Source organism: Myotis nattereri (assembly GCF_964212035.1).
Source record: "Myotis nattereri genome assembly, chromosome: 1".
In the NCBI taxonomy this organism is placed as follows: Eukaryota; Metazoa; Chordata; class Mammalia; order Chiroptera; family Vespertilionidae; genus Myotis; species Myotis nattereri.
In genome coordinates this window covers 44912981-44938349 of record NC_138075.1, presented here as the reverse complement: position 1 = coordinate 44938349, position 25369 = coordinate 44912981, and the positions used below count along the sequence as shown (strand labels likewise).

Sequence of the window (25369 nt, the reverse complement as noted above, 5' to 3'; positions counted from 1 at the left end):
GGGTGAGTCAAGAAAAGACATTGTTTCAAAAGGGATTGCTCCCTAATATTGAATGCTGCCAAGAGGCCAGGAGGAGAAATGGAAGACATCTATTAGATTCAGTGGCATGGAGTTTGTTGGCGAGCTGATTTAGTGGGAAATGGAGGCAAAAGTTAGATGGGAGTGCACTGAAGAGTGAATGGGAGGTGAAGAATGGAAATAAGTTTAGTAAAGAAAGGAGGGAAACATGGAGTTGAAGTGTTTTACATCTGTTGGTTTAGCTTTGCCTTAAAAAAATACACACACACACAAACACACTAGAGGCCCGCTTCACAAAAATTTGTGCACTCAGGGGAGTGGGGGGAGTCCCTCAGCCCAGTCTATGCCCTCTTGCAGTCTGGGACCCCTCAGAGGATGTCTACCTGCTGGCTTAGGCCTGCTCCCTGGGGGATTGGGCCCAAGATGGCAGTCAGATATCCCTCTGGCAGCTCGGCAGCCCTCAGGGGATGTCTACTTACCAGCAGGGAACAGACCTAAACTGCAGTTGGACATCCTTAGTGCTGCTGAGGAGGCAGGAGAGGCTCCCACCACCACCACTGTGCTGGCAGCCATCAGCCTGGCTTGTGGCTGAGCAGAGCTCCCCATGTGGGAGTGCACTGACCACCAGGGGACAGCTCCTGCATTGAGCATCTTCCCCCTGGTGGTCAGTGTGTGTCAGAGTGACCAGTCATTCCCAGTTGTTCTGCTGTTAGGGTTAATTTGCATATTACCCTTTTATTATATAGGATAGAGGCCTGGTGCACAGCTGGGGGCTGGCTGGTTTGCCCTAAAGGGTGTCCTGGATCAGGGTGGGGGTCCCGCTGGGGTGCCTGGTCAGCCTGGGTGAGGGGCTGATGAGTGTTTGCAGGCTGGTCACACCCCCTTCAGGGTGGGGGTTCCCACTGGGGTGCCTGGCCAGCCTGGGTGAGGGGCTGATGGCTGTTTGCATGCTGGTCAAGCCCCCCCCCCAGTGGGGACCCTCACCCCATGGAGGTTTGGCCAGCCTGGGTGAGGGGCTGATGGCTGTTTTCAGGCTGGCCACACCCCCTTTAGAGTGGGGCATCCCCACTGGGGTGCCTGGCCAGTCTGGGTGAGGGGCTGAGGGGCTGAGGGCCGTTTTCAGGCTGGCCAATCCCCCTGGCGACGGAAGCTCCCAGCCTCTCCTTTTTTTCTTTTTTTTTTTAATTCTGGGATTTATTTACCTTCTAAAATTGAAACTTTGTAGCCTTGAGTGGAGCTCAGAGCTGGCCAGGGCAGGCGGGAAGCTTGGCTTCCTCCATCGCCTGGGGCAACCCAAGCTTCCTGCTTGCTCCAGCTCCATGGCCAAGGCCAGCTGAAAGCAGGTATCTGTGGTTTATCTTCTATAATTAAAACTTTGTTGCCTTGAGTGGAGCACAGAGCCAGCGGTGGCAGGCGGGAAGCTTGGCTTCCTCCATCACTGGGCCAACCAAGCCTCCTGCTTGCTCCAGCTCCGTGGCTGCCGCCGCCATCTTGGTTGGGTTAATTTGCATATAGTCACTCTGATTGGCTGGTGGGCGTGGCTTAAGGCGTAGTAAAGGTATGGTCAATTTGCATGTTTGCCTTTTATTTGTGTGTGTGTGTGTGTGTGTGTGTGTACAGTGGGGCCTTGACTTACGAGTGCCCTGACTAACGAGTTTTTTGAGATACCAGCTGTCTCTCGGCCGATTTTTTTGCATTGAGTTTATAGAGTAATTTGAGTTAACGAGCTCCTTAATGAGCTCCTTAACGAGCTCGGTCTCGGAACGAATTAAACTCGTAAGTCAAGGCCCCACTGTATATGTATATGTATGTGTGTGTGTGTGTGTGTATGAAATATAATGAACAAAATAAACTAAGAGATCCAAGACATGGAAGCAGGGAACAGAATGATGAATCTTAGAGGGAAGAAAAGGGAGGGGGCAAAGGAAGAGATTAATCAAAGAACTTATATGCATATATACATAACCATGGACATAGACAATGCAGTAGGCCTTGCAGAGGGCAAATGTGGGGTGAAAGGGGTCAAAGGGAGGGGGAAAGAGTACATTTGTAATACTTTCAACAATAAAGATAAATTTAAAAAAATTTTTTTGAAATAATTTTAGCTTTATAAAAAAGTAACAAAGCCCCAGCCAGGTTGCTCAGTTGCTTGGAGCATTATCCTATACACCAAAAAGGCTGCGGATTTGATTCCCAATCAGAGCACATTTGTGGGTTTAATCCCTAGTCTGGGTGCATAGAGGAGGCAACCGATCAATGTTTCTCTCTCACATCAGTATTTCTCTCTCTCTCTTTCCCTTGTTCCTTTCCTCCATCCTCCCCTCTCTCTAATAATTAAACATATATCCTTGGGTAAGGATTTTTTTTTTTTTTTTAATCTTCACCCAAGGATCTTTTCCCATTGAGAGAAAGACAGAGAGAAATATTGATGTGAGAGAAACACATTGATTGGTTGCCTCCTGTAAGAGAGGAGCCTGCAACCCAGGTAGGTGCCCTTTATCGGAATCAAGCCCAGGACCCTTTGATCCACAAGCTGACACTCTACCCACTGAGCCAAACCAGCTAGGGCTTGGGTGAGGATTTTTTTTTTAATATATTTTATTGATTTTTTACAAAGAGGAAGGGAGAGAGAGAGTTAGAAACATCCATGAGAGAGAAACATTGATCAGCTGCCTCCTGTACACCCCCTACTGGGGATGTGCCTGCAACCAAGGTACATGCCCTTGACTGGAATCGAACCTGGGACTCTTCAGTCCATAGGCCGACACTCTAGCCACTGAGCCAAACTAGTCAGGGCGGGTGAGGATTTTTTAAGTTGCAAAAATAGTATATGCCCTTCACCCACCTTTCCTCAATGTTAACATCTTATATAACCATGTTATAATTATAAATGTCAAGAAGTTAATAATGGGGTAGTGCTATTAACTAAGCCACAGACTTCATTCAAACTTCATCAACTTTTCCACTAAAAGCCTTTTTTCTCTGTTCCAGGGTCCTACACAAAATTGAGCTGTCAAATCTCCTTAGACTTCTCCAATTTCTGACAGTTCCTGAATCTTTCCTTGTCTTTTATGACTTTTAAAGAGTCCTGGTCAGTTATTTTGTATAATGTTCCTCAATTTGGGTTTGTCTAATGTTTTCTTATTATTAGATTGAGATTATGCCTTTGGCATAAACAGCACAAAAGTGAGTGCCTGTTTGGTACAGATCATGGGGAGATGATGTCAGTATATCTTATTATTACTGGTGAGGTCATCTTCATCACTTGAAGTAGTATCTAAGTTTTCTAATATAAAGTTACTATTTTCCCTCTGCAATAAATAAATAACTTAGCAGAAATGCTTTTAGACTATGCAAATGTCATGTTTCTTCTAAAATTTTCATCTATTAATTTTAACATCCATCAGTGGATCAGGCCTGCAAACAACTATTACTGTGGCATAAAGAGAAAGTAGAGATTATAGTAGTTCCCTAACAAAAGAATATTTATAGTTATTTCAACTAAGCTCCTTGGCTTTCTAGCTTTTGGACAGCAGACTAGATTCTAGTTTCAGTTCTAGGACCTTCTTATTAGATACCCTTAGGCAAATTATTGAACTCTTCTGGGCCTCACCATCATCTCCATAAAATAACTTCTCTGCCAAACTTAATTACCAGGTGAGAAAGAGGATATATAAAAGAACTTTAAAAGGATGTGAAAGGGCTTATAAGGTTACTAGAGGCCCAGTGCATGAAATTTGTGCACGGGGGTTTCCCTCAGTCCAGCCTGCACCCTCTCCAATCTGGGACACCTAGGGGCATGTCCGACTGCTGGGATCAGGCCTAAACTGGCAGTCAAACATCCCTCTCGCAATCTGGGACTGCTGGCTCCTAACCATTCGCCTGCCTGCCTACCTGATCGCCCCTAACTCCTCTGCTTGCCTGCCTGATCGCCCCTAACTGTCTCTACCTGCCGGCCTGATCGCCCCTACCTTGCCCCCCTGCTGGCCTAATTGACCCTAACTTGCCCCCCCTGCCAGCCTGATCACCCCTAACTTGCTCCCCTGATGGCCTGATCGCCCCTAACTGTCTCTGCCTCGGCCCCTGGCCTAAGTCGCAGTCTGGACTCCCTCTGTGGGAGGCGACCTGGCGGATCAGGGGAAGGCGCTGCCCCCATTACCCCTCTGCTGCTGTCACTGCTGGCCTGAGGCTGGCCCTTCGCAGCTGCACCTTGGCCTTCGCAGCCATGTCTCAGCCCTCACAGCCGCTGTGGCTTTGTCCAGAAGGACATCTGGAAGGTCTTCCAGAGGACATCTGCCCTAATTAGCATTTTACCCTTTTATTAGTATAGATATTATTCTTGATACCATCAACTCTAACTACTGTTAAATACTATGAAAAAAACTGTAATATGGAGATATAAAGCTGTTTCACCACCTGGTCCTGTCTATTTTAGCTAGATGATCTGAATGAAGATCTTGCTAAGAGAATCAGAGACAAAAATGATACAGATTTGCAATGTGTTTATTCTTCCTCCTTTTTCTGATAGCCATCTCAAGGCTCACATTCACTTGGGGTTATCAACTTCCTTCCCTTGCCCATATATAAAGTCAATATTCCCCAGATGATTCATTTCCTGATACATTGGCTATTCCAAATTCCACAGAGCTGTCTCTTAGCAGCCAAAGGAGGAACTTACCCACAATGCTATCGACCTGAGCATCTGCTGTATTAGCTGCACCACTCCGACGATCCAGGAGGGATTCAGTCCTATCTGCTGCTGGCAAACGGGGCTGCTGTTGAGGAGCACACACAACACACACGCAATACTTTAATAGCAGGCTACTTCAGAACTAAATCCAAAAGGCTCACACTTCCACCCATGGGCTGGCTTTAGAGAAGCAGTATTAGGGGCTGGAGACAAGGAGGGATGAAGAAGGCTCAACATCACATAAAAAAATAAATGGCTAAAAATTCACTAACTTAGGAGTATTTTCCTTAAAAAAAAAATTAGAAAGTGTCATGATTTTGCTACTATTGAAACATAGTGGGGTTTTTTTTAAGATCCCTGCTTTATTCAAAATGTGAAAATGAACATGATCATATCATAAACAGCTCAGAGACTGATGAAAAAGATGCCTGGAAGCACAACGTGGCCCTCATGTGCCCTTGGTTCCAGCATGTCGAACAAGGTAAACTTGGACCAAAGTCCTTGAGGACAGAGGGTTGAAATCAGCCTATTAAGCTCTCTGAGGGCAAGGACTTTGCCTCAGATTTATTCAGGGCCTTGTACATGGGAAGTACTGAAAAAAAAAACATCAATTTTATTTTATGTTTAAAGATCTGGAGGCAACTTTATGCCTCAAGGAAATCCTCGCACTTTTTAAAAAACACGCTAGCAAGAACACATGGAACCACCCAGATTGCAAACATCTTGAAAGGCTCACTGCTCTGATGCTGAACCAGCCTCTCTCACAGGTACCAGGCACAAGAGGACTGCTGTAGATTCTCCTTTTATCTATTTTGAATATTCTCTGCCACTTCTTAAATGAAAAGGAAAAAATAATAAATGATGTAAAGATTCATAATGACAAGGAGGAATTAAAGTAAAAGAGGAGAAAAGATAAAGGCAAAATCTTACCTCTGAGTGACACGGGTCTGCTGATCCAATGCTATGGTTTGCTCCAGCCAATGAGCTGAGAAGGCCAAAGCCTTGATTCCTATCTGAAAAGAAAAAAATACAATCACTGAAAATTTTAACTTACATTTTAAGTTGTTAAAATGACTGTGATGATGAAACAATGGCTAGTTCCTCACTATAAAAGTTCTAACTGTAAAACATAGTTTTTACCAATTACCATACTCTCTAAATACTGAATAATTTTCAAAAATCAGAGTATTAGTCCAGGTCAAATATAATGACAGAATCATTATAACATATCTTCTGTTTGTCAAGATTAACAGCATTGATGTTTTAACAGTCACTATGAATTAGTAATATCCCAGTGTTTTAAAGTGAAGAGGAACATGCATGCCTCTTTGGAAAAACACCTCTAATTTTGATATAAATGAGCTACTTGCAGTGAAGGCCCCTGATACTCTCGATATTTGTTTGCAATGGAGGACAAATCTAGAGCAGAACGTCTAGAACTGATGAAAGTAAAGGCCCAAGCCCTGATTTGATAGTGTTCCCCCCAAACCCACCTGGCACTTATTAAAACTACACCAGTATTCAGTAGGCAGTATTCTCCCTACTTCCAATGGAGGTAGAATCTCTGAAACAGAGGACAAGGAATCTGAACTTTTACCACGTACTCCAGGAGAGTGTTAGCATCAGGGACACTGAAAACAAAACACTGCCACAGAGTAAAACATGAAACCCACATCTCAAGAGTCTAAGAGTATAGAAGTCAGACAACTCTCTCAAAAAAAGACAACTTCCTCCAACCTTGCCTTTCCTCTCCCTAGCTCTGCTCTCTTCTCTCTTTCAACCACCTACAAACTTCCTGTGTCCTCTCCCCTGCCAGGTGGAACTGCTGTCAGAGGCTCAGGCACACACAGGTATCAAAGTCAGTCCTCCTTCCTTTCCCCTGGGGGAGATTTGCCTTTTCAACAGGGACAAAGCCAAGGTGTGGCCTCCTGGGTCTAGAGCAGGGGTGGGCAAACTTTTTGACTCGAGGGCCACAATGGGTTCTTAAACTGGACCGGAGGGCCGGAACAAAAGCATGGACGGAGTGTTTGTGTGAACTAATACATGTTAACACTGCTGCTGGTGAAGGAGCGGAGGGGAGACCAAGAGAACCCTCCGCTCTTTCGGCTCCGCGGGCCGGATAGAACAGCCGAACGAGCCGGATCCGGCCCGCGGGCCGTAGTTTGCCCACGGCTGGTCTAGACTGAAGCTTGCACCAACCTGACCTCTCCCCACATGGGGAGCTGCCTCGCCTCCCTACTGCGTGTGGCTATCGACCCAGTACCTCGGCTTTGAAGGCTTCAATTCTGAACGCCTGCTGCTGCCCTGCTGCTTTTCCTGCTCCACAACCTCACCTGGGGCAGCAGGGCCGCAGGTGCAGGTGCACCCTGGAGCCCCTTTCACCTCCTCATCCAGCTTGCTCATTCTGGGAGTAACTCTCCAGGCCAAATGCCTGGATGTGCTCCATTCAGGACCAGGCACTGAGGTTTCAACGAGGTAGGCTGCAGAGGCTGATAAGCAGTTCCATATGGTGTCCCACACTGATGGTTCCACTAACGAGGGAGATTTATTCAAACAGCAACATAATTCTTTCTTTTTGGCGAATGTGCTACAGACTTTACAGCAGTTGTATACAATTGTGCAATATTCAGACTGGGATTTCACATGTCAAGAGGATACACAAGGGCTCTTATAAAGTACTTTAGGCTCTTTGTACAAAAGGCATTATCTGAGTAATAGAGTACTGCTGTAAGAGAACATTTCTATTACTGAAAATAACTTGGATTGGGGTAATTTTCAAATCCAATTCACAAATCTCTCCATATTCCAATTCCACAGCTTATGTTTTTCCACTGTTGGGCAATATCTAACCTTGGCAGGTCAGTCTGCAATCCAAGAAGAAGAATGCCATCTTGCGTATGTTATTAGACCAAAGCAATCTATATAAAAGGCCTGATTCCTTCAAATGGCTGCCACGGAGGGGATCTGGGATAGGCAGGAGTTAGAGGGAGCTAGGCTCGTCGCTGAATACCGTAAACTTTTCATTTCATGTTCATGTGTTTACTAGTCAAAGAGATTTGTTGTTAATTTAACAATTATGTGCTAAATGTATTTACACAATAAAAAAATGAACGTCCCAATTTTTCAAAATTATGAAAAAGTCAGAATAGTGGGAAGAGAAGTGGGCTAGGTCAGAAAGCGTGGATTTCATTCCTGGCTCTGCCTACCAGTGCGATCTTGGACAAAGCAATCTTTTCTGTGCCTTAATTTTCTGTCCTGTGAAATAAGAGGGTTGCTATACATGATAGCTAAAGTCCATTCTGCTCTAGAAGTTAGTGATTTTATAAAGTAAAGAGGCATTCTTTATCTTCTCTTGACAGTAATTTGAGTTGGCTGGGCTTAGATATTTTTAAAAATTACTTAATAGAGAGAAAAACAAGAACCTTAAATTTCAGAACCGTTCTAAGGTTCACAGATGACTGAATTTATAATCAGGTTCTGGGCTAATTAAAATAAGCTGGAAGGACTTTTGCTCAGTATTTTCTTATACACAATGGAGCATTTAGCTAACTAACAAGAGAGTTCACTATGTTCTTACTGCTTATATTTTAAGAAAGTTTTACGCATAAATTTTCCCAATTAGTAAAACAATTCATGTTTGTTTGTCCAATGCTGATAGCTCAAAAATCTTGGCTTTTACTTTACACATTTACAATTTTAAAAAAACTCAGTTTTGCTTAGTTAGTTCAATGTTTAGCAAAATTCTGCCCATGTGCACCCTCTGTAAAGATTATTCTTCTTATAGAAAAGGATTACACAAATCTTCCCTTGTTTGCCAGATTTTTCTCCACCGATTCCGGGCATGGAAATGCCATCCTATTAAGAAGGATTTATTCTTTTAGCAGGTAGTTGTTGAAACTGGCTTTAGTATCTATGGTTTTATTGATACCTCAAAATACTAGAGTAGGAAGGAATAAATTAATCTACCTACTCAACTGATTCTTCTGGAACCTCAGAGCGGCGGAAAGGGGAAGTTGTTAAGTCATTTATTCTGAAATGCATAGTAAGTATATTAAACTCTGGTTATGAAAACGTCCCATTCAATTTCAGTAGACTAGTAAATTGGCACCAGTGGAAAAACAGATAAAAATGACAGTACCATGAAGAAAAAAACCCAATGGTGCTGGTCATGAGCATAGAATTCTTCCAGGAAGTGTCAGAAACAAAACCAAAGCCTCTAGAGCAGTGATGGCGAGCCTGACACGCGTGTCAGAGGTGACATGCGAACTCATTTTTTTTGGTTGATTTTTCTTTGTTAAATGGCATTTAAATATATAAAATAAATATCAAAAATATAAGTCTTTGTTTTACTATGGTTGCAAATATCAAAAAATTTCTATATGTGACATGGCACCAGAGTTAAGTTAGGGTTTTCAAAATGCTGACACGCCGAGCTCAAAAGGTTCGCCATCACTGCTCTAGAATAAAGATTTGAAATGGGAAATTCTTAAACCTTGGGAGGAGCTTTTCTTATTTATTTTAAATGAAAGTTTCAAGAAAACTATAATATATGAAATTACATGCATATCTCTTTACAAATCTAAAGGCACATGGTTATTTTACAATCAAAATTCATCTCACAGAAATTTTGACATGCATTCCATGAGACATCTAGAGAATTAAAAACCTAGGCAAAAAGGGAAATTTTAATATGGGGAATGGGCAAAGTCATTCTTTAATAAAGTATATTTTTCTTCTAATTTTCTTTGCTCTTCTCCACTAATTTATCAAGGCAATATGATAAGCATATAAATTTGGAGATAAAGGCATGGATTTGAATCCTAGTTCTACTACTTACTGTGTGGTCCTGTACAAGTTATGCCCTTGTACCTCAGTTTCCAGATTTATGCAGAGGGTATACCATTTCTTACCTTGCAGAACTATTATAAGGGTTAATAATCATAATAGCTAACATGTACTGAGTGCTAACTACAGGGTGGGCCAAAGGTAGGTTTACAATTGTTCATCTGGAAAATAACACAATAATTACTTAATTAATAATTATACAAGAATAAACTTTCCTGTACTCACAACTGTAAACCTACTTTTGCCCTACTCTGTATGTGTAAGTTAACATTCTCAGCACTAAAGATGCAATGCTCCTTTAATCCTCACAATTAACAAAATATGCCCTCTACACACAAACAGAAATCAACTTTTATCTCCTTTATTTTGTTATCTTCTTTACAGAGGATTTATTTTATTATTCTTTTTTACAGAGTAAACTGTAACTCAGAGAGATTAAATAAACTGTCCAAAAACACACAGCTAGAACCTGAACATGAAATCCAGAACTCTCTAATTATCAATTCCTCTTTCCATTAAGCCCAGAGATAACATGTAAAGAATAAAAGTTGAGACAGTCAATGCTTAAGATACAAATATTGGATATGACACAAACCTGGGTCAAATGCAAAAATATGTCTTTTTATTCACATATACCATAGTTCTCTTTTGTCCATAATCCTTCATTATATCCTTGGTTTAGACTGATTTCAACTAAACTAAGCTCAGGACTGAATAATTAATCATATACCACTTTAATGCTTCTCATTAATTCCAGCCCAGCCCCATAACTCCTGGAGGCATTAGTCACATAAAACTAGTGGCAGACAGGTGGTTAACCCTTTGTACACCATAAGCGTCTATAGACGCAATTAAATGTGTGGAGATGGTTTCTGTTTTGAACCCGTGGCAGTTAACTGGTTAAGACTCACTATCCTTTCACTGTCCCTCAAGGTACCTAAAAAGGGGTTTTCAAAGCAGCACTACTGACATTTGAGGCTTTGTTGTGTGTGTATGGGGGTGGCAGGGAGAGTCCGGTGAATCTCTGCCTATACCCACCAAATGCCTACAGCACTGCCAAATGTCCCCAGAGTTGGGGGTGGGGAAAACACAACATTATCTCCAATTGAGAACCACTGATACAGATCTACTGAGGAAAGGAAATTTTTGGCTAAAATTCTCAGGTTTTAAGTCATTTCTTGAAAATATTTTCAATGAAAAAAGAGGGTAAAAACATTTAAGAGATTCCATCTTATCTCCTGTTAACATAAATATCTCCCTTCTACTCTGGAAAACTTCTACAGATGATTTTAGCTCACAATCACTTCTACCTCAGTGCCATTTGCCTTTTATGTCCTTACTATTCAATTAGGCCTTGAGAGAAATGCTAGCATAGGTACTTGTCTGAAGTCAATCTGCCATCTTTAACTCTATTATAAATGCCTTGCACACACAGACAATACAGCTCCCAGCAGAGTGTTAAGTATACAGCAGAGATGCTGAAATATCTGCTGACAGCCTCATATGACAGAGGTGCAAGCATTAGCTAAACATAGATGTTTTTACTTTAAACTTATATATACTGATCACAATATTAAGAATTTCTGTAAACACAACCCCAAAATGCCTTAGGATGACCTGTTATGTATTTTCTGTATTAATATTTCAGCTTTTATTTCCTTAAAGCCACAATTATTTGGCATCATCTTAAGAAGTTCGTTTTCCCCATATTTTAAGGTTTTTCACATCCCCTTTCGTTCCCCACAAAATATTTTCGTTTCCACCCATGTGATAAACACGATCAGACTTACCATAAGCACAATTAAGATATTTCAACTTACACAGAAAAGCTGTACGTATTTTTGAATGGTATTTTTAAATCACACCATACTATTTACATAAAAACTTATTTTAAGCAGTGCTTCATCAGAAATGATTTCACTGATATCAGGGAAATAAGCCTATACTTTTATATCACCTTTCACATCTGCTTGATAAACTGAAATGTTTTTAAAATAAAAAATAATTAGAACTGATTCATTCTTTTACTAAACTACTGCTTGCAAAGGGTAAAACTTCGAAATATATTATTAAAAACGGCACTTATTTTGAGAAATAGGCTGCAACACTGGATTTGGTTCTGGATTCTGGAGACATGGATCTGGGCTCTTCCTATGACATTGGGGACACCTGCTCAACAAGTCAGCAACGTTTCTTGAGCACATAATGAACTGAACCAGAAAGTAATTACACAGTATTTTCTCTCTTTTTCCTGATTGTAAAGCATTTTTTCATTGTAGAAAATTTGGAAAATAGAAAAAGTATAAACAAGAAAATTTTAAAAATCCCCAAAGATGCCAATTAATACTTTGGTGTGTGTGTCCTCCTAGTGTTGTCTTATAATATTTTTATTTATTTCCGAGAGGAAGGAAGAGGGCGAGATAGAAACATCAATGATGAGAGAAAATCATGGATCAGCTAACCGGGAATGAAACCATGACCTCCTCCTGGCGCATATGTCAATGCTCAGGAGGCTAGGCTACAAATTCCCTTTTTTAAAAAAAATATATTTTTATTGATTTCAAAGAGGAAGAGAGAGGGAGATAGAAACATCAATGATGAGAGAGAATCATTGATTGGCTGCCTCCTGCACAACCCCCACTGGGGATCAAGCCCTCAACCCAGGCATATGCCCTTGACCCGAATCAAACCCGGGACCCTTCAGTCTGCAGGGCGATACTCTATCCACTGAGCCAAACCGGCTAGGTCCAGGCTACAAATTCTTAATAAAGTGAACTAAACATCAAAATGAGCACTGTCCTTTCAAAGGTCTTGTAAAGGAAAGCTTTACACTACTTCTAATAATGCTCCCATTGTGAAATCCAATCTCCGGAGTCTGAAGCACACTCTTGAAAATTCTCAAAGGAATGTTTAGAATCAAAGCAAAATATCATTTAGAGCCAAGTGTGGGGAATAATGAGAGCAATGAAACAAGACTTTATGGTAAAGGAAAAGATGATTTATCTTATGTGTGGTTCACAGCCAGCTCTAAAAATAATTCCAAAGCAAGACTACCAAAAATGTTTTGCAAGGTGGCTGCAGAAGGAGGCCTGTATGTGCTACCACAGTGACTAATCTGAAGAGATTTCCCATCATTCATTTGCTTATGGACAATTTGGGGCATTATTTCCTAAAACAAAGTCTCACATTTGACTCACACATTTATTCCCTTCCAGCTTCTCTAATTTTTCACAATTCCCTCTTCCCCTTTTCCTTTTACAACACAATCCCCCACCCCGCACCAAATTATGCCTTCTAAACACAGAGAAATCAGTATATGTCTTATTTATCTTAGTTTTGATGATAATATTCAGTTAGACAGCTGTCAGAGATTACTCAAATAATTTTTCAGTTCCCCAATATTAGGCGTTAGGATAAAGAGGAGCAACACATTCTGTCTCAAGGAACTCAGATCCATAGACTATAGGTTTGGTATAATTCTACCTATCCTAGGGACACTGGGGTCAAGAGACATGATGTCATCTTCCCAAGATCACCTAGCAGAGACAGACTCCACTAGAATCCTCTTCATGAACCATTCTTCCTCTCGCTAATTTGATATTTTATTTTCTGTAACACTAAACTTAAATTTTTATTTAATCGTTTCTTACTCTCTCTTTTTAAAAAACGATTTCTATTATAGGCATTAGCCATCTACTGTCTCAGGAGAGTAGCCCAGGCATCAGATAGCCAGACAGATCTTGTGTTTTTGGCACTCATTTCTTGCCACTGCTCTGTACATCAGTTGCAAATTATTCCTTAAACTGGAATCTGGGACTTCTGCCATGGTATCTTGTTACCAAGTAAATTCAGGGGAGCATGCATTAATAGATAAATAATTCTTTCCATTTGTAATGGGAAACAAAACTATCATAAGAAAGAATCATTTCTACTATTAAAATCCCACTTACTCCTTACCCACCTGCATCACTGGAGATTAAACTATTATGGATAAACATTCTCAGGGCTTTTGAAATACAATCTCTACAATTATTGTTTATCACTGAGGGACCAAAGTCACAACTCTAATATTTGTTTAGCCTAATCCCTCTTTTACTGATTAGAAACAATAGAAGATCACAGAATTTCTTTCCTTGCCCTTCACTCAGGGGTGGTATTTGCAAAAAGACCCACTGAATACCTGAGATCCATAAGTACAGACTAAACCCCTCATGGCCCTCCCTCATCAGTGCACAGGTGACAAAGCCCAGCATGGGGGTTTTGGGTAAATTAAACTGACACTGCTACCCTCCCATGTGAAACAGTGACAACTTCCTTTGAAAACCAAAACAACGCATCAGACTTTTCTTTTCCATTAAAATCAAACCTTATTATTTACCTAGTGCTCCCAAGTCCAAGGCACAGGGCTGAGCATAATGCCCAGACCATCTAATGAAAATAAAGTATTTTGCAACCAGGCTTTCTGGCGTACCAGATAAATAAAAAAAGAAGTTAATCTCACTGGAGACGAGACAGGTGAGAAGAATCAACTTTTAAAATCTGTCGCATTTGGCATAAAGCACTGACCCACAGTTTCTCCTTTCATGGTGATAATAAGGGGACATTATCAAATTATATAGATAGACCCAAATAGTAGTTCTCCACAGCCATAAGCCCAGCTCTAGCAGGGACTGAGGGTAACTCAAGTAGGCAGCTGAAATTCTATCCACATCCCTTTTCTTGAGCCACAGCCAGACTTTCAGGTCTAGGAAATGTAAGACAAGACAGCATAGGAGAGGTTATACAGTGAGCAAACTGATGTGGATGGAGACGTCTAGAATGCATAGCCCAAATGTAAACACTCCTAACCACTTCGTTTCCTGGACCATTTTGTTATGTCTTTAATGCGTATAACGGAAACTCTGACTTACCTAGAAGATTGGTCTTTACAATCAATACAATGATACCTGGGGATTTCCTCTAAGATAGAGCTAAGTATCTCCAACCAGATCCTGTGTTTCTCAACCATTTTCATCAGACTCCTAAAGAAAAAACTTCCATTTCCGTCTCTATTCATAACCAACACTTCTGACACTAGATGTGTGGGTTTTCCACACCAAGCAATTCTCCAGTTCTCGGAGGACACCAACTGGGTGTCCTACAATTTAACCCAATTCTGCCCCCCACCCCCGGCCCCAGGTTAAGGGCAAGATCCCACTAAGCTGTCCTCTCCCCCACCCCACTTCAGACACCAAGTGCAAGTCTCAGGTTCTCACCTGTACTTCTGATCATTACTTCTAGTCTGTCTCATTAAAATCTTATTCATGCCAGAACACCTACGCTGATGGGGTTCTATAGGGATGAACTCAACTAGCTCTGCCAATAATTTCCCACGCAGCCTGGGTAAATTATGTAACCACTGTGCTCATTCCTCTAACCAGCCAATAATGTAAATCAGCACACTGTAATGGAAAAACACACAGCACTCCTCGTCAGGAGACCTGCCCTCGGGTCCCACCTTAGCTACTGACTCACTGTGAGAATATAGGCAAGTCCCCTCTCCTTCCTGAGGCCTCATTTTCCCATCTGGAAAAGGAAGATGTCATACCAGATGCATGCATGGAGATTCTACATTCTAAAGGCCTGTACCTAGCTAGCACATTGCTTGCGGGTAGTTTTTATCGCGCACTAACAGGTGGCGTGAGCCATTTTTGCTAATTTTTTGCGCAAATGGCAGCGTTCAGTAAAATTACGATAACTTTAGTTTACGTATTTATACGTTAGCCGCCTTCTACCGCTAGTCTATAAAAAACGTATTAATATGTGTCCCGCGCTCTACTACACTGGTAGAACGTATAAATACGTAAAACATATAAATATGTTTACCGCATACAATGTGCTAGTTCACATATACTAACATACCAAACAAAACAATGCTCCTTATTAAATTCTATAAAATTCAACAACATGTAATTCAAAGAACAGCCAGTACAAGACTTAATAGAAAAAACACTGCATAGAAAAATATTGGGAAGGAAAACATGATTGCTTTCCAAGATAAGCCTTTAAAGTTTGGGCTACCTACCTTCCTAACTTGAATTAAATATAAGTGTCATTCATGAGAACTATTGTAGCCCCTTTGTGAGCCATATCAATTTTCTGCCTGGATCATCTTTTGGTGTAATGTACTCCATAAATTACCTCCTGCTATGTTCAATAATGCCTTCATTTTTTTAAGCTTTAGGGAATGTCCCTAAGTAATAGCAGTCTAGGATTTGGGAAATCAAGTCCATATTTACCCTATTCATACCCTAACTAGAGATTCCAATTAAATCCCTTCTGAGCTTTGGTTTTTCCAAACTTAACCTACACTAGACAATCTCTATTTTTCCCATCTCCTTGTTCACTTCAGCCATGTATTCCCATGGTCACACCATAAGACATTATTATTACCAACTAGAGGCCCGATGAGATCACCACAAAAGTAAGTGTAGTAAATAAAAAGAACCAGGGACTCAGCCCCTGGACATTTCAAATTAAGAGGATAGGGAGAAGAGAAGGAGCCAGCAAGAAACTGAGGAAGAATGATCAGTGAGGTAGGAAAGCCAAGAGTACAGAGTTCTAGAAGCAGAAGTGGGATGTTGTCAAGGTGAAAGGAGTGGTCAGCTATGCCAGATGTAGAGAAAGAGAAGGGAGAGAGGAAGGAAGGAAGGGAGAGAGGAAGAAACGTGGATTTGCTGTTCTACTTATTTATGCACTCATTGTTTGATTCTTGTATGTGCCCTGACCAGGATCAAACCTGCAACCTTGATGTATCAGGACGAGGCTCTAACCAAAAAGCTACCAGGCCAGGGCAAATAAGTTTTGTGTGTGTGTGTGTTTAAATATATTTTTATTGCTCTCAGAGAGGAAGGGAGCGGGAGAGATAGAAACATAAATGATGAGAGAGAATCATTGACTGGCTGCCCCCTAGGTGCCACCCACACTGGGGACTGAGCCTACAACCTGGGCATGTGCCCTGGCTGGGAATCAAACCATGACCTCCTGGTTCATAGGTTGATGCTCAACCACTGAGCCATGCCAGTTGGGCCAAATAAGATTTTCTGAAAATATTTCTCATATACATAATAAGCACCATTGAATACAATTTTATTTCAAGTTGATCCAGTTTACGTACCATACCTTAAAGATGTTTTTATAGTGAAGATATAGTGTACAGCAATGCCTCACTATGATAAATGCTCAACAAGGATTTGCTGAATGAATAGGACCAAGCTTCAATTTGAGTTTGTTTTGGTAACAGGGAGATAACAGAGGGTAAAATCTCCTTATTTTTTTCTACATCAGGACCTTATTTTGAATGCTATCACAATAAAATAATCTCGTATCTTTGCAATTCTAGATCCCCCTAGAAAGACTAAGTAGGCAGGAGAGGGGTGAGAGGGAGGAGGGAACTCTTACTAGGCAGAGGAGCTTCTCCAGCAACGACACAGGTCAGACAAGAGCTCAGCAAGCTCAAGAGCCCCAATCGCACTTAACACTCGAGTGTTGACCAAAAATTGAGATGAAATATTTTATTTCTGTAAAACTCATCTGCAACTAGACCCTTTATCTCAGGGAAGATGGGGTAAGCTCACTATAAATACTATTTTTCTCATTCCCATCTGCAGTATTTCACCAAGCACAGCATTCTTGTTGAGGAGCCAAGGCCACAAGAGAGAAACACACTATTCAGGCAGCAGTTCCTAAAGGACTATGTTATGGGCTGATCTGTATCCCCCACCAAATTCATGTTTAAGTCCTAACCCCAATCCTTTAGAATGTGACCTTATTTGGAAATAGGGTCATTGCAGATGTACTTAGCTAAGATGAGGTCTTCCTGGAGTTGGGTGGGTCCTTAAATCAATATAACTATTGTCCTCAGAAAAAGAAGAGATTTGGACAGAGAGGCACATAGGAAGTATGCCGTGTGAAGATTGGAGTTATGCTGCTCAAGCCAAAGAACTACCAGAATCTAGAAGAGACCTGGAGCAGATCCTTCCCTAACACCATCAGAGGGAGCATGAACCTTCTGACACCGTGATTTTAGAATTCTGGCTTCTAGAACTATGGGACAATAAATACCTGTTGTTCTAAGCCAGCCTATGTGTGGTACTTGGTTACTGCAGCCCCAGAAAACCAATCCAGACAATAAGAAGCTCATGTGCACCCACTAGGCCTACCTGCTTCAGACTGCATTCCAGATCCAGCTTTCCACCTCATGACTACAGCCACCACTTAGCCCAGGCCCCAACACCTCCCTCACGAGCTGCTGTAACAGCTGCCTAGTCTCCCTGACTTCAGACTTCAGACTCTACCTTTGCTTCAACTGCCAAACACACCCGCACTCAACCATGATAACCTTTCAAAGATGACAACTTCTTTGCATCACTCTCTTGTTAAAAAATCTCTAGTGGCTCATCAATTCCTATGGGGAAAAGCCCAGATCCTTCTGTCTAGCACTCAGGCCTCTATCTTCTAAGCTAGTCCCACTGCTAGGTGTGATTCCGCGAGTGACACTAGAATATACAACCACTGTTACTGATGCGATGCTTCCTCCCCTGCTTGTCACCTTCCTTCTACGCAACCCAATTCTTGACCACCCTATAAAGCCACTCCAAGACTGGCTTTCTCCTTGAAGCTCTCCCTATATATTGAAGCCCAGAGCCAAGGCCACTTCTGTGACGTCTCGGCATTACTGCTTGTATCAGTCATTCCGCACTCATCTCCAATTGCCTTGCACGATTACCTAACATTTAAAAAGTGCACATTTTGCACAGGTAGACTATGAGCTCCTTAAGGAGAGGGTTTGTGTTTTACAATATTGGGGGTACTTCTCAAAGCCAAAGACAACTCTAAGCATATTACAGACAAGTCCTAAATTTTTATTGAATGAAGTATTAAACATATATTTAAAATTCTTAGAAGTATTACTTTGGGCCCTTCTTTCAACTGGGGACAAAATTGAACAAATCTATAGGTTTCATGTAATCCTTGTGGATTATATAATCCACATATATCCAAATAATTTTAAACTTACATGAAATAGGAGGAAAACTCCTCAGGACATTTAGTCCCAAGTTACTTACCATTCTTCATCACTACGTTGGACCAGACATTGGCATTCAAGGCTTGAACAATTCGCTTTACTCCTGTAGATTCTGGGAAGTCATCTAATCAGTGAGATAAAGAGCATATATATTTAAACATGGACTTATACATACATACATACGTGTGTGTGTGTGTGTGTGTGTGTGTATACACACACACTGTAAGCCACATTTTTAAATAACTGTGGTTTAATTATTTTGCTTATTAGTTGTTACTTCTTCACATTGCAACCTATATGAGGAAAAATTTAAGCAAATACCAAGCTCAGAGCTCCCATTAAGAATATTCTAGAAACTAAAACAATGAGAAAACACACAGTATAAGAGTCTTATATTATAACATCATCCCACTGCCTCACCAACGGCACACCTACTTATACCCTCCTGAAAATGTTAATTTCCATTAATTACACAACCCTAGGAGAGTACGAGAGTACTACCAATCTTGGTAATTTATAGAGAATGATGTTGCTGACGGCAGGAATAGTCCTCTTAGTATGCTAAAAAATCCCTTTCTTCTCCTAGGAATCATAAAATAATTATTGTTTAAAACAGATATCTAGAGAACAAATTCTTGATCAGAGAAAGATAGTTTAAGAGTGAGAAGTTAAGTTACTATAACCAGAGTGTAAGACACAGGAAAAGTGTCATTAAAAATATTCAACAACTTAGTTAGTTTAGTATTGGTATTTTCCTGCTTCTGGAATTTAATTGATACTACTCTAAACAACAAGGCACTAATCCCAGTTAGCGTACCAATAATAAGTGGTATGCTTAGTTACACTGTATATATGAATGAGTATAAAGGCAATGGAGACCCTTCAGATAATGAGTATTATAAGACTGCGTATGGCTGAAAGAAGAAAGTCTCCTACACGTTTATAGAGCACAGTCCACAGAGAGTCTGTCTCTAGTGGAAGAGCGCAGAATTAGAAGTCAGAAGATCTGAATCTGAACCCAGGCTCTGCAACTTATTAGCTATTTGATCAAGAGCAAATATCAATTACGCTTTATCACAGCAAAGTGGGGATGACACCACTCCGTGCACACCTTTCCTAGAGGAAAGATGCAGTGGAACTGGTGATTTGCTAGTGTAACCTACTCCTCCAGCCTGGATACTCCCTAAGGCAGGAATCATATCTTACTGAGTTCATTATTCCCGCTGCCTAACACAGTGCCTGAACGACAGCAGGCACTTAGTAACTGCTGGGTTGATGAATCATTTAAAGAATACCAACCCAGCAACTTAACAGAAATAGGATGAGGATTAAACCAAAAATACTCTACAAAAATGAGTTTATCACCACTGATGTTTAAATGAAGAAATAAACGTTTGTTTATCTTAATTATGAATGAATGATTCAATTCTTGAAAGAATAACTAATATATCAGATGATATAACCAGGAGTCAAAAATAAGGCCTGAAGTGGAAAAGCCAGTAAGATGAAATTTAATACAAACAAGCATAAACTCTCATATTGATTGATGTTCAAATTAATACATGCGAATAAAGGATGAGGGCATATGGCTTGAGAACTGTTTGCATTTAAAGCTTATAGGAAGGTTTTAGTTACATTACCTAAAGATGACATGTCAAAAATCTATTTTAAGATTAAACTGAATTAATATAAGAACATTGTTCTGACAAGAAGCAAGAAGTGTACTGGTATAAAGGAGTAAAGATTCCAAAATGAAAACAGATGTAAATAAATGACTCAAATATTGACTCTCAAGGACAAAAAGAAGAGAAAATTCTAGTACCAAAAGTAAGTGACTACACACATGTTCACATACATAAAATAGGACACAAGTTTTAGGAGACTTAGAAGAACCTGGAAGGAGAAATTGCGCTTGTTACTTTTCAATATTCTTAAAAATGTACAAGGAGAAAAATCCGCCATTTATTTCATTTTTGTGCTCTTCTTCCCTGGCAAGGTTTTATTCCCAAAGGTAAGATTTTGAAAAAAATTCTAAACAAGTCATAATATAGAAGAACATTTTTAGCTCCTTTAAAATATATGTTTCATGTAAGGATTACTTATATCCTATCTACATAATTTAATTTGTACTGGATGCCCCTGCCTAGAATGTCTTTTGGAACAACTGGCATTTCTCAATGCTACTTCCCCACTAGTCCTCTAAATACAATTCCAGTATATTTTCCATCTCTCCCCTATGGATCAGTTGACGCGAGAGTTCATGGTGCCAATTCATTCTTTAAAATAATTTCTTCTGTCTCTGAAATACCACAGTACCAATATTTTTTAATCAAACTTAAGATGTCCCACTTAGTAATTTATTTATATACATGTTTTATCTTTTGTACCAGATTATATGGTTTTGATGGCCCAAAAGCCAGCTTATCTTGGTAGATCCCATAGCAGCTAGCATACGTATACTTGGAAGGAACAAAGATGAGAAGAGAAATGGGGGAGGGGAAATGAAATGGAGGAAGAAACAGAAGAAGGTCCAGACTATAGTAGAAAGCAGTTAAATGCAGAGCTACCCTAGAGGGCATTCTGAGTCTATTTTTTATTTCAAATGTGCAAAAGACATACACATAGGACTGACATAACCCCTATGGTTCTTGGGGATTCAGCCTCAGGTTAGTAGGAATTCAAAATAGGCAACTTTACCTATTTATGAATATAAACTCTCCTTTTTTGGATGTGGAGAAAGGATAAGAGATTAGGGAAATGACTAAGATTTAAGGTAGAAATCTTCTATCTTTATGCATAAGAAAAACAAACATTTCAAAAGTCCTAAAATTGAGGAGAAACTAAGATGGCGGCATAGATAAACACCGGGAAATAGTCGCCTCACACAACAATTGAAAAATATCCCAAAGGACGGAGCAAACATCGTCCAGAACAACAGGAACGCTGGCTGAGTGTAATTTCTACAACTAGAAGAAAAGAAAAGCACGCTGAGAGCCAGAGGAGCTGCGGAGGTGAAGTGCAGAGGTACGGCGGCGGCTCGCGCGCACGGAAAGGGGGTGGCACCTGAGGACGCGGCTGTCTTTTTGAATCACAAGCTCCCGACTGCTCTGAACTCCGGTACCAGGAAGTCTCTGGGGACCCAGGACTCATACGGGGAGAGGCTGGTCTGTCAGGCGGCAGCGGGTGAACTTGAGGGCGGATTTCCCTCAGAGGTGCTTGCAGCCGTTACCGGGACACTGAGATGCGCGACTCCGGGCGCGGAGAATCACCATAGCTGCTTTCTCCGCCCTTTGACTCCCTGAGACCCCGCCCCACCCAGGCTGCGGCAGAGGCTTTTGCATGTGAATGTACCTAACTACAGCCCAGCCAGGCAGACCCGGAACTTCCAAGAGAAGGCCCAAGGCCCCGCAGCGGCTTGCATTGCTTCACAGCTGAGCCTCTTCGTGGCTCCTGCTGTGTGGCCTCAGGCAGGGACTGAATTAGCACCTCCTTAGATCCAGGAGCCACTGTACCCAGTGGTCAGAGGGGGACCATTCTCCCACTTCACACACAGCTGATTCCCACAGCCAATTGGCCTGGAGGTCAATTCCTCCCAGTGATCCTACAACAACCAAAGCACCAAGAGTGCACCAAGAGTGTCCACCCCAGGTAACTGGGGAGGCTGAGCCACTGGGCCCTACAGGACACCTGGCGCGCAGGGCCACTCTATCAACACAGGGAAGCAGCCAAAATGCGGAGACAAAGAAACAGGTCACAAATGGCAGAAACGGAGGAGGGCAGACGACTGGATATAGAGTTCAAAACCACGTTTATAAGGTTTTTCAAGAATTTTATGGAAACCGCCGATAAATTTAATGAATCCCTCAAGGAGTATAGTGAGACCATGGAGGACATGAAAAAGGACCAACTAGAAATTAAGCATACACTGACTGAAATAAAGAATAATTTACAGAGATCCAACAGCAGACAAGAGGATCCCAAGAATCAAGTCAAAGATTTGAAATACAAAGAAACAAAAAATACCCAACCGAAAAAGAAAAAAGAAAAGAGATTCCAAAAATATGAAGATAGTGTAAGGAACCTCTGGGACAACTTCAAGCGTACCAACATCAGAATTATAGGGGTACCAGAAGGAGAGAGAGGGCAAGATATTGAAAACCTTTTTGAAGAAATAATGACAGAAAACTTCCCCCACCTGGTGAAAGAAATGGACCTACAAGTCCAGGAAGCGCAGAGAACCCCAAACAAAAGGAATCCAAAGAGGACCACACCAAGACACATCATAATTAAAATGCCAAGAGCAAAAGATAAAGAGAGAATCTTAAAAGCAGCAAGAGAAAGACAGTCAGTTACCTACAAGGGAGTACCCATTCGACTGTCAGCTGATTTCTCAACAGAAACCATGCAGGCCAGAAGAGAGTGGCAAGAAATATTCAAAGAGATGAATAGCAAGAACCTGCAACCAAGATTACTTTATCCAGCAAAGCTATCATTCAGAATGGAAGGTCAGATAAAGAGCTTCACGGATAAGAAAAAGCTAAAGGAGTTCATCACCACCAAACCAGCATTATATGAAATGCTGAAAGGTATTCTTTAAGAAGAGGAAGAAGAAAAAGGAACTCTTACCATTTGCCACAACATGGATGGAACTGGAGAGCGGATAAATACCACAGGATCTCACTCATTTGTGGAATATAATGAATAACATAAACTGATGAACAAGGACTGATCCAGAGACGGAGAGGCATTGATTGGACTGTCGGGCCTTGGAGGGAAGGTAGGGGAGGGTGGGGGCAAGGGGGAAAGATCAACCAAAGGACTTATATGCAAGCATATAGGCCTAACCAATGGACACGGACAACGGGGGGGTGAGGGCATGAGCGGGGGGGGGGGGGGGGGGGGTAGAGGGTACACATATGTAATATCTTAATCAATAAAAAATATTAAAAAAAAAAGTCCTAAAATTGATCAATGAATTATTTGGTTAATAAGACCACTTCAATGAATTTTGCACAAATCTTTTCAAGCAGCTGGGGGAAAAAGGTTTTTTGAATTTCACTGTGATTTTTTCAAGAATTAAATAATCTCATATCTCAACCCACATGCCATGTTTTCTCACAACATAAACACTTACCATCCTCCTCAGGTAACTCTTCCGGACTAAGTTCTACCAGTTCAAAGCCATGTTTTATACACCATTCTTGAGCTTTTTGTCGGTTTACACCTAAAATAGTAATTTTTTAAATTAAAAAATATTTACAAATAAAAGTAAAATATGAGCCTGTTTGGTTGTCATCCTGATACGCCAAGGTCGCAGGTTTGATCCCAGGTCAGGGCACATACAAGAATCAACCAATAAATACATAAATAACTAGAACAACAAAATCAATGTTTCTCTCTCTCTAAAATAAATAAATTTTAAAAATTTTTAATTAAAATAAAATATGAATATTGCTGCATTAGTATTCATAAATTTAAATGTGTTTCCATTAATGTCAATATTATTCTGTAGGAACCACAATATAAAGAAAAGTATTTCTCAAAAGTGTCCATTATTTAGAAAAATAAGAAAAAAAAGGTAAATATCCCAATTTTCCAAAGAGAAATAGCTAACAGTATTTTTGTAAAGTAGTAAAGTCACATGACATACACTAGTCTAAGTTAAGGAAGCAAATAGACTCTGTTTACCAAGAAATGGCAAATGTATGTACAAACTACCATCCATCCCATCCAAGTGCTTACCATTCTCAGACACTCTATCGCAGACCAAGATCATCACCTCAGGTAACCATGCTTCTGTCAGGGGAAGCCATGAGGAGACACTATCAAGACCAGATTTCTAGAGGGAGGAAAAATGAACAAAAGCAGAAACACAGGCATTAAGAGAACTCACAAAAAAAAGCAGGAGGGGGAACAGAAAGCATAAGATAAATTCTTATTCAAAATTCCATGGAAAAGAAAATCTTACTTGTGTGCTGTCAAAGTAAACCACAAATGCTTGGACAGACTCTGCAATCTCTGCAGTGACAAGAAACTTGTTCGGCACTACACACAGATTGATGTCGGCTGAATAGTACTTATTATCAATGGTCCAAGGATAAAATCTCACAGCATCATTGGCAGTGGCTTCCACAAGAAGATCTTCTGTTCCAAGGATGTCTAAATAAACGACACAACATCACCATGGAAAGTGCAAAACTAATGTACATAGGTAATGTACATTACTCAATAGGACACCAGAGTTAAATGGCTGTTTCCCTTCACCCAAAGATTTCAAAGGGCCTCACACTTATTAGGGTATTTTCTCTGCTGATCATCTACAGTACTAATAAAAGGGTAAAAGCTAATTAGACCAGATATCTTCTGGATGACCTTCCAGACATCCTTTCTGACAAAGCTATACCCCGGTGAAGCCGACCTGCCCCCGGTCCCAGTCCCAGGTGCCTGCAGCTGTGGCCCGGGCAAAGCTGCCCAGATCCCGGATTGCGAGAGGCATGTCCGACTGCCGGTTTAGGCCCGATACCACTAAACCGACATCCCCCGAAGGGTCCCGGATTGGAGAGGGTGCAGGCCAGGCTGAGGGACAGCCCCCCTGCACGAATTTCGTGCACTGGGCCTCTAGTCTATATATAAAAGGCTAATATGCTAAGTGTCCTTCCCACTGCCCAACCGGTCGCTATGATGCACATTGAATGCCAGGGGGCAGGCACTCAACGCAGGAGCTACCGTGATACACACTGGCCATTTAT

The 25369-nt window shown here is 41.1% G+C and overlaps 1 protein-coding gene across 1 annotated transcript in view; it reads right to left on the bottom strand.

Moving 5' to 3' along the window:
* The window catches only part of AAGAB (alpha and gamma adaptin binding protein), a 49388-nt gene that overhangs the window by 5562 nt on the left and 18457 nt on the right, over positions 1–25369 (bottom strand). Inside the window, exons 2-7 of the mRNA XM_081113423.1 lie at positions 24589–24779; positions 24363–24459; positions 23755–23844; positions 18661–18744; positions 5639–5721; positions 4697–4793 (exon numbers count right to left, since the gene is read on the bottom strand). Of these exons, the coding sequence (XP_080969549.1) occupies positions 4697–4793; positions 5639–5721; positions 18661–18744; positions 23755–23844; positions 24363–24459; positions 24589–24779 (642 nt within the window). The remainder of the gene's footprint in view (positions 1–4696; positions 4794–5638; positions 5722–18660; positions 18745–23754; positions 23845–24362; positions 24460–24588; positions 24780–25369) is intronic.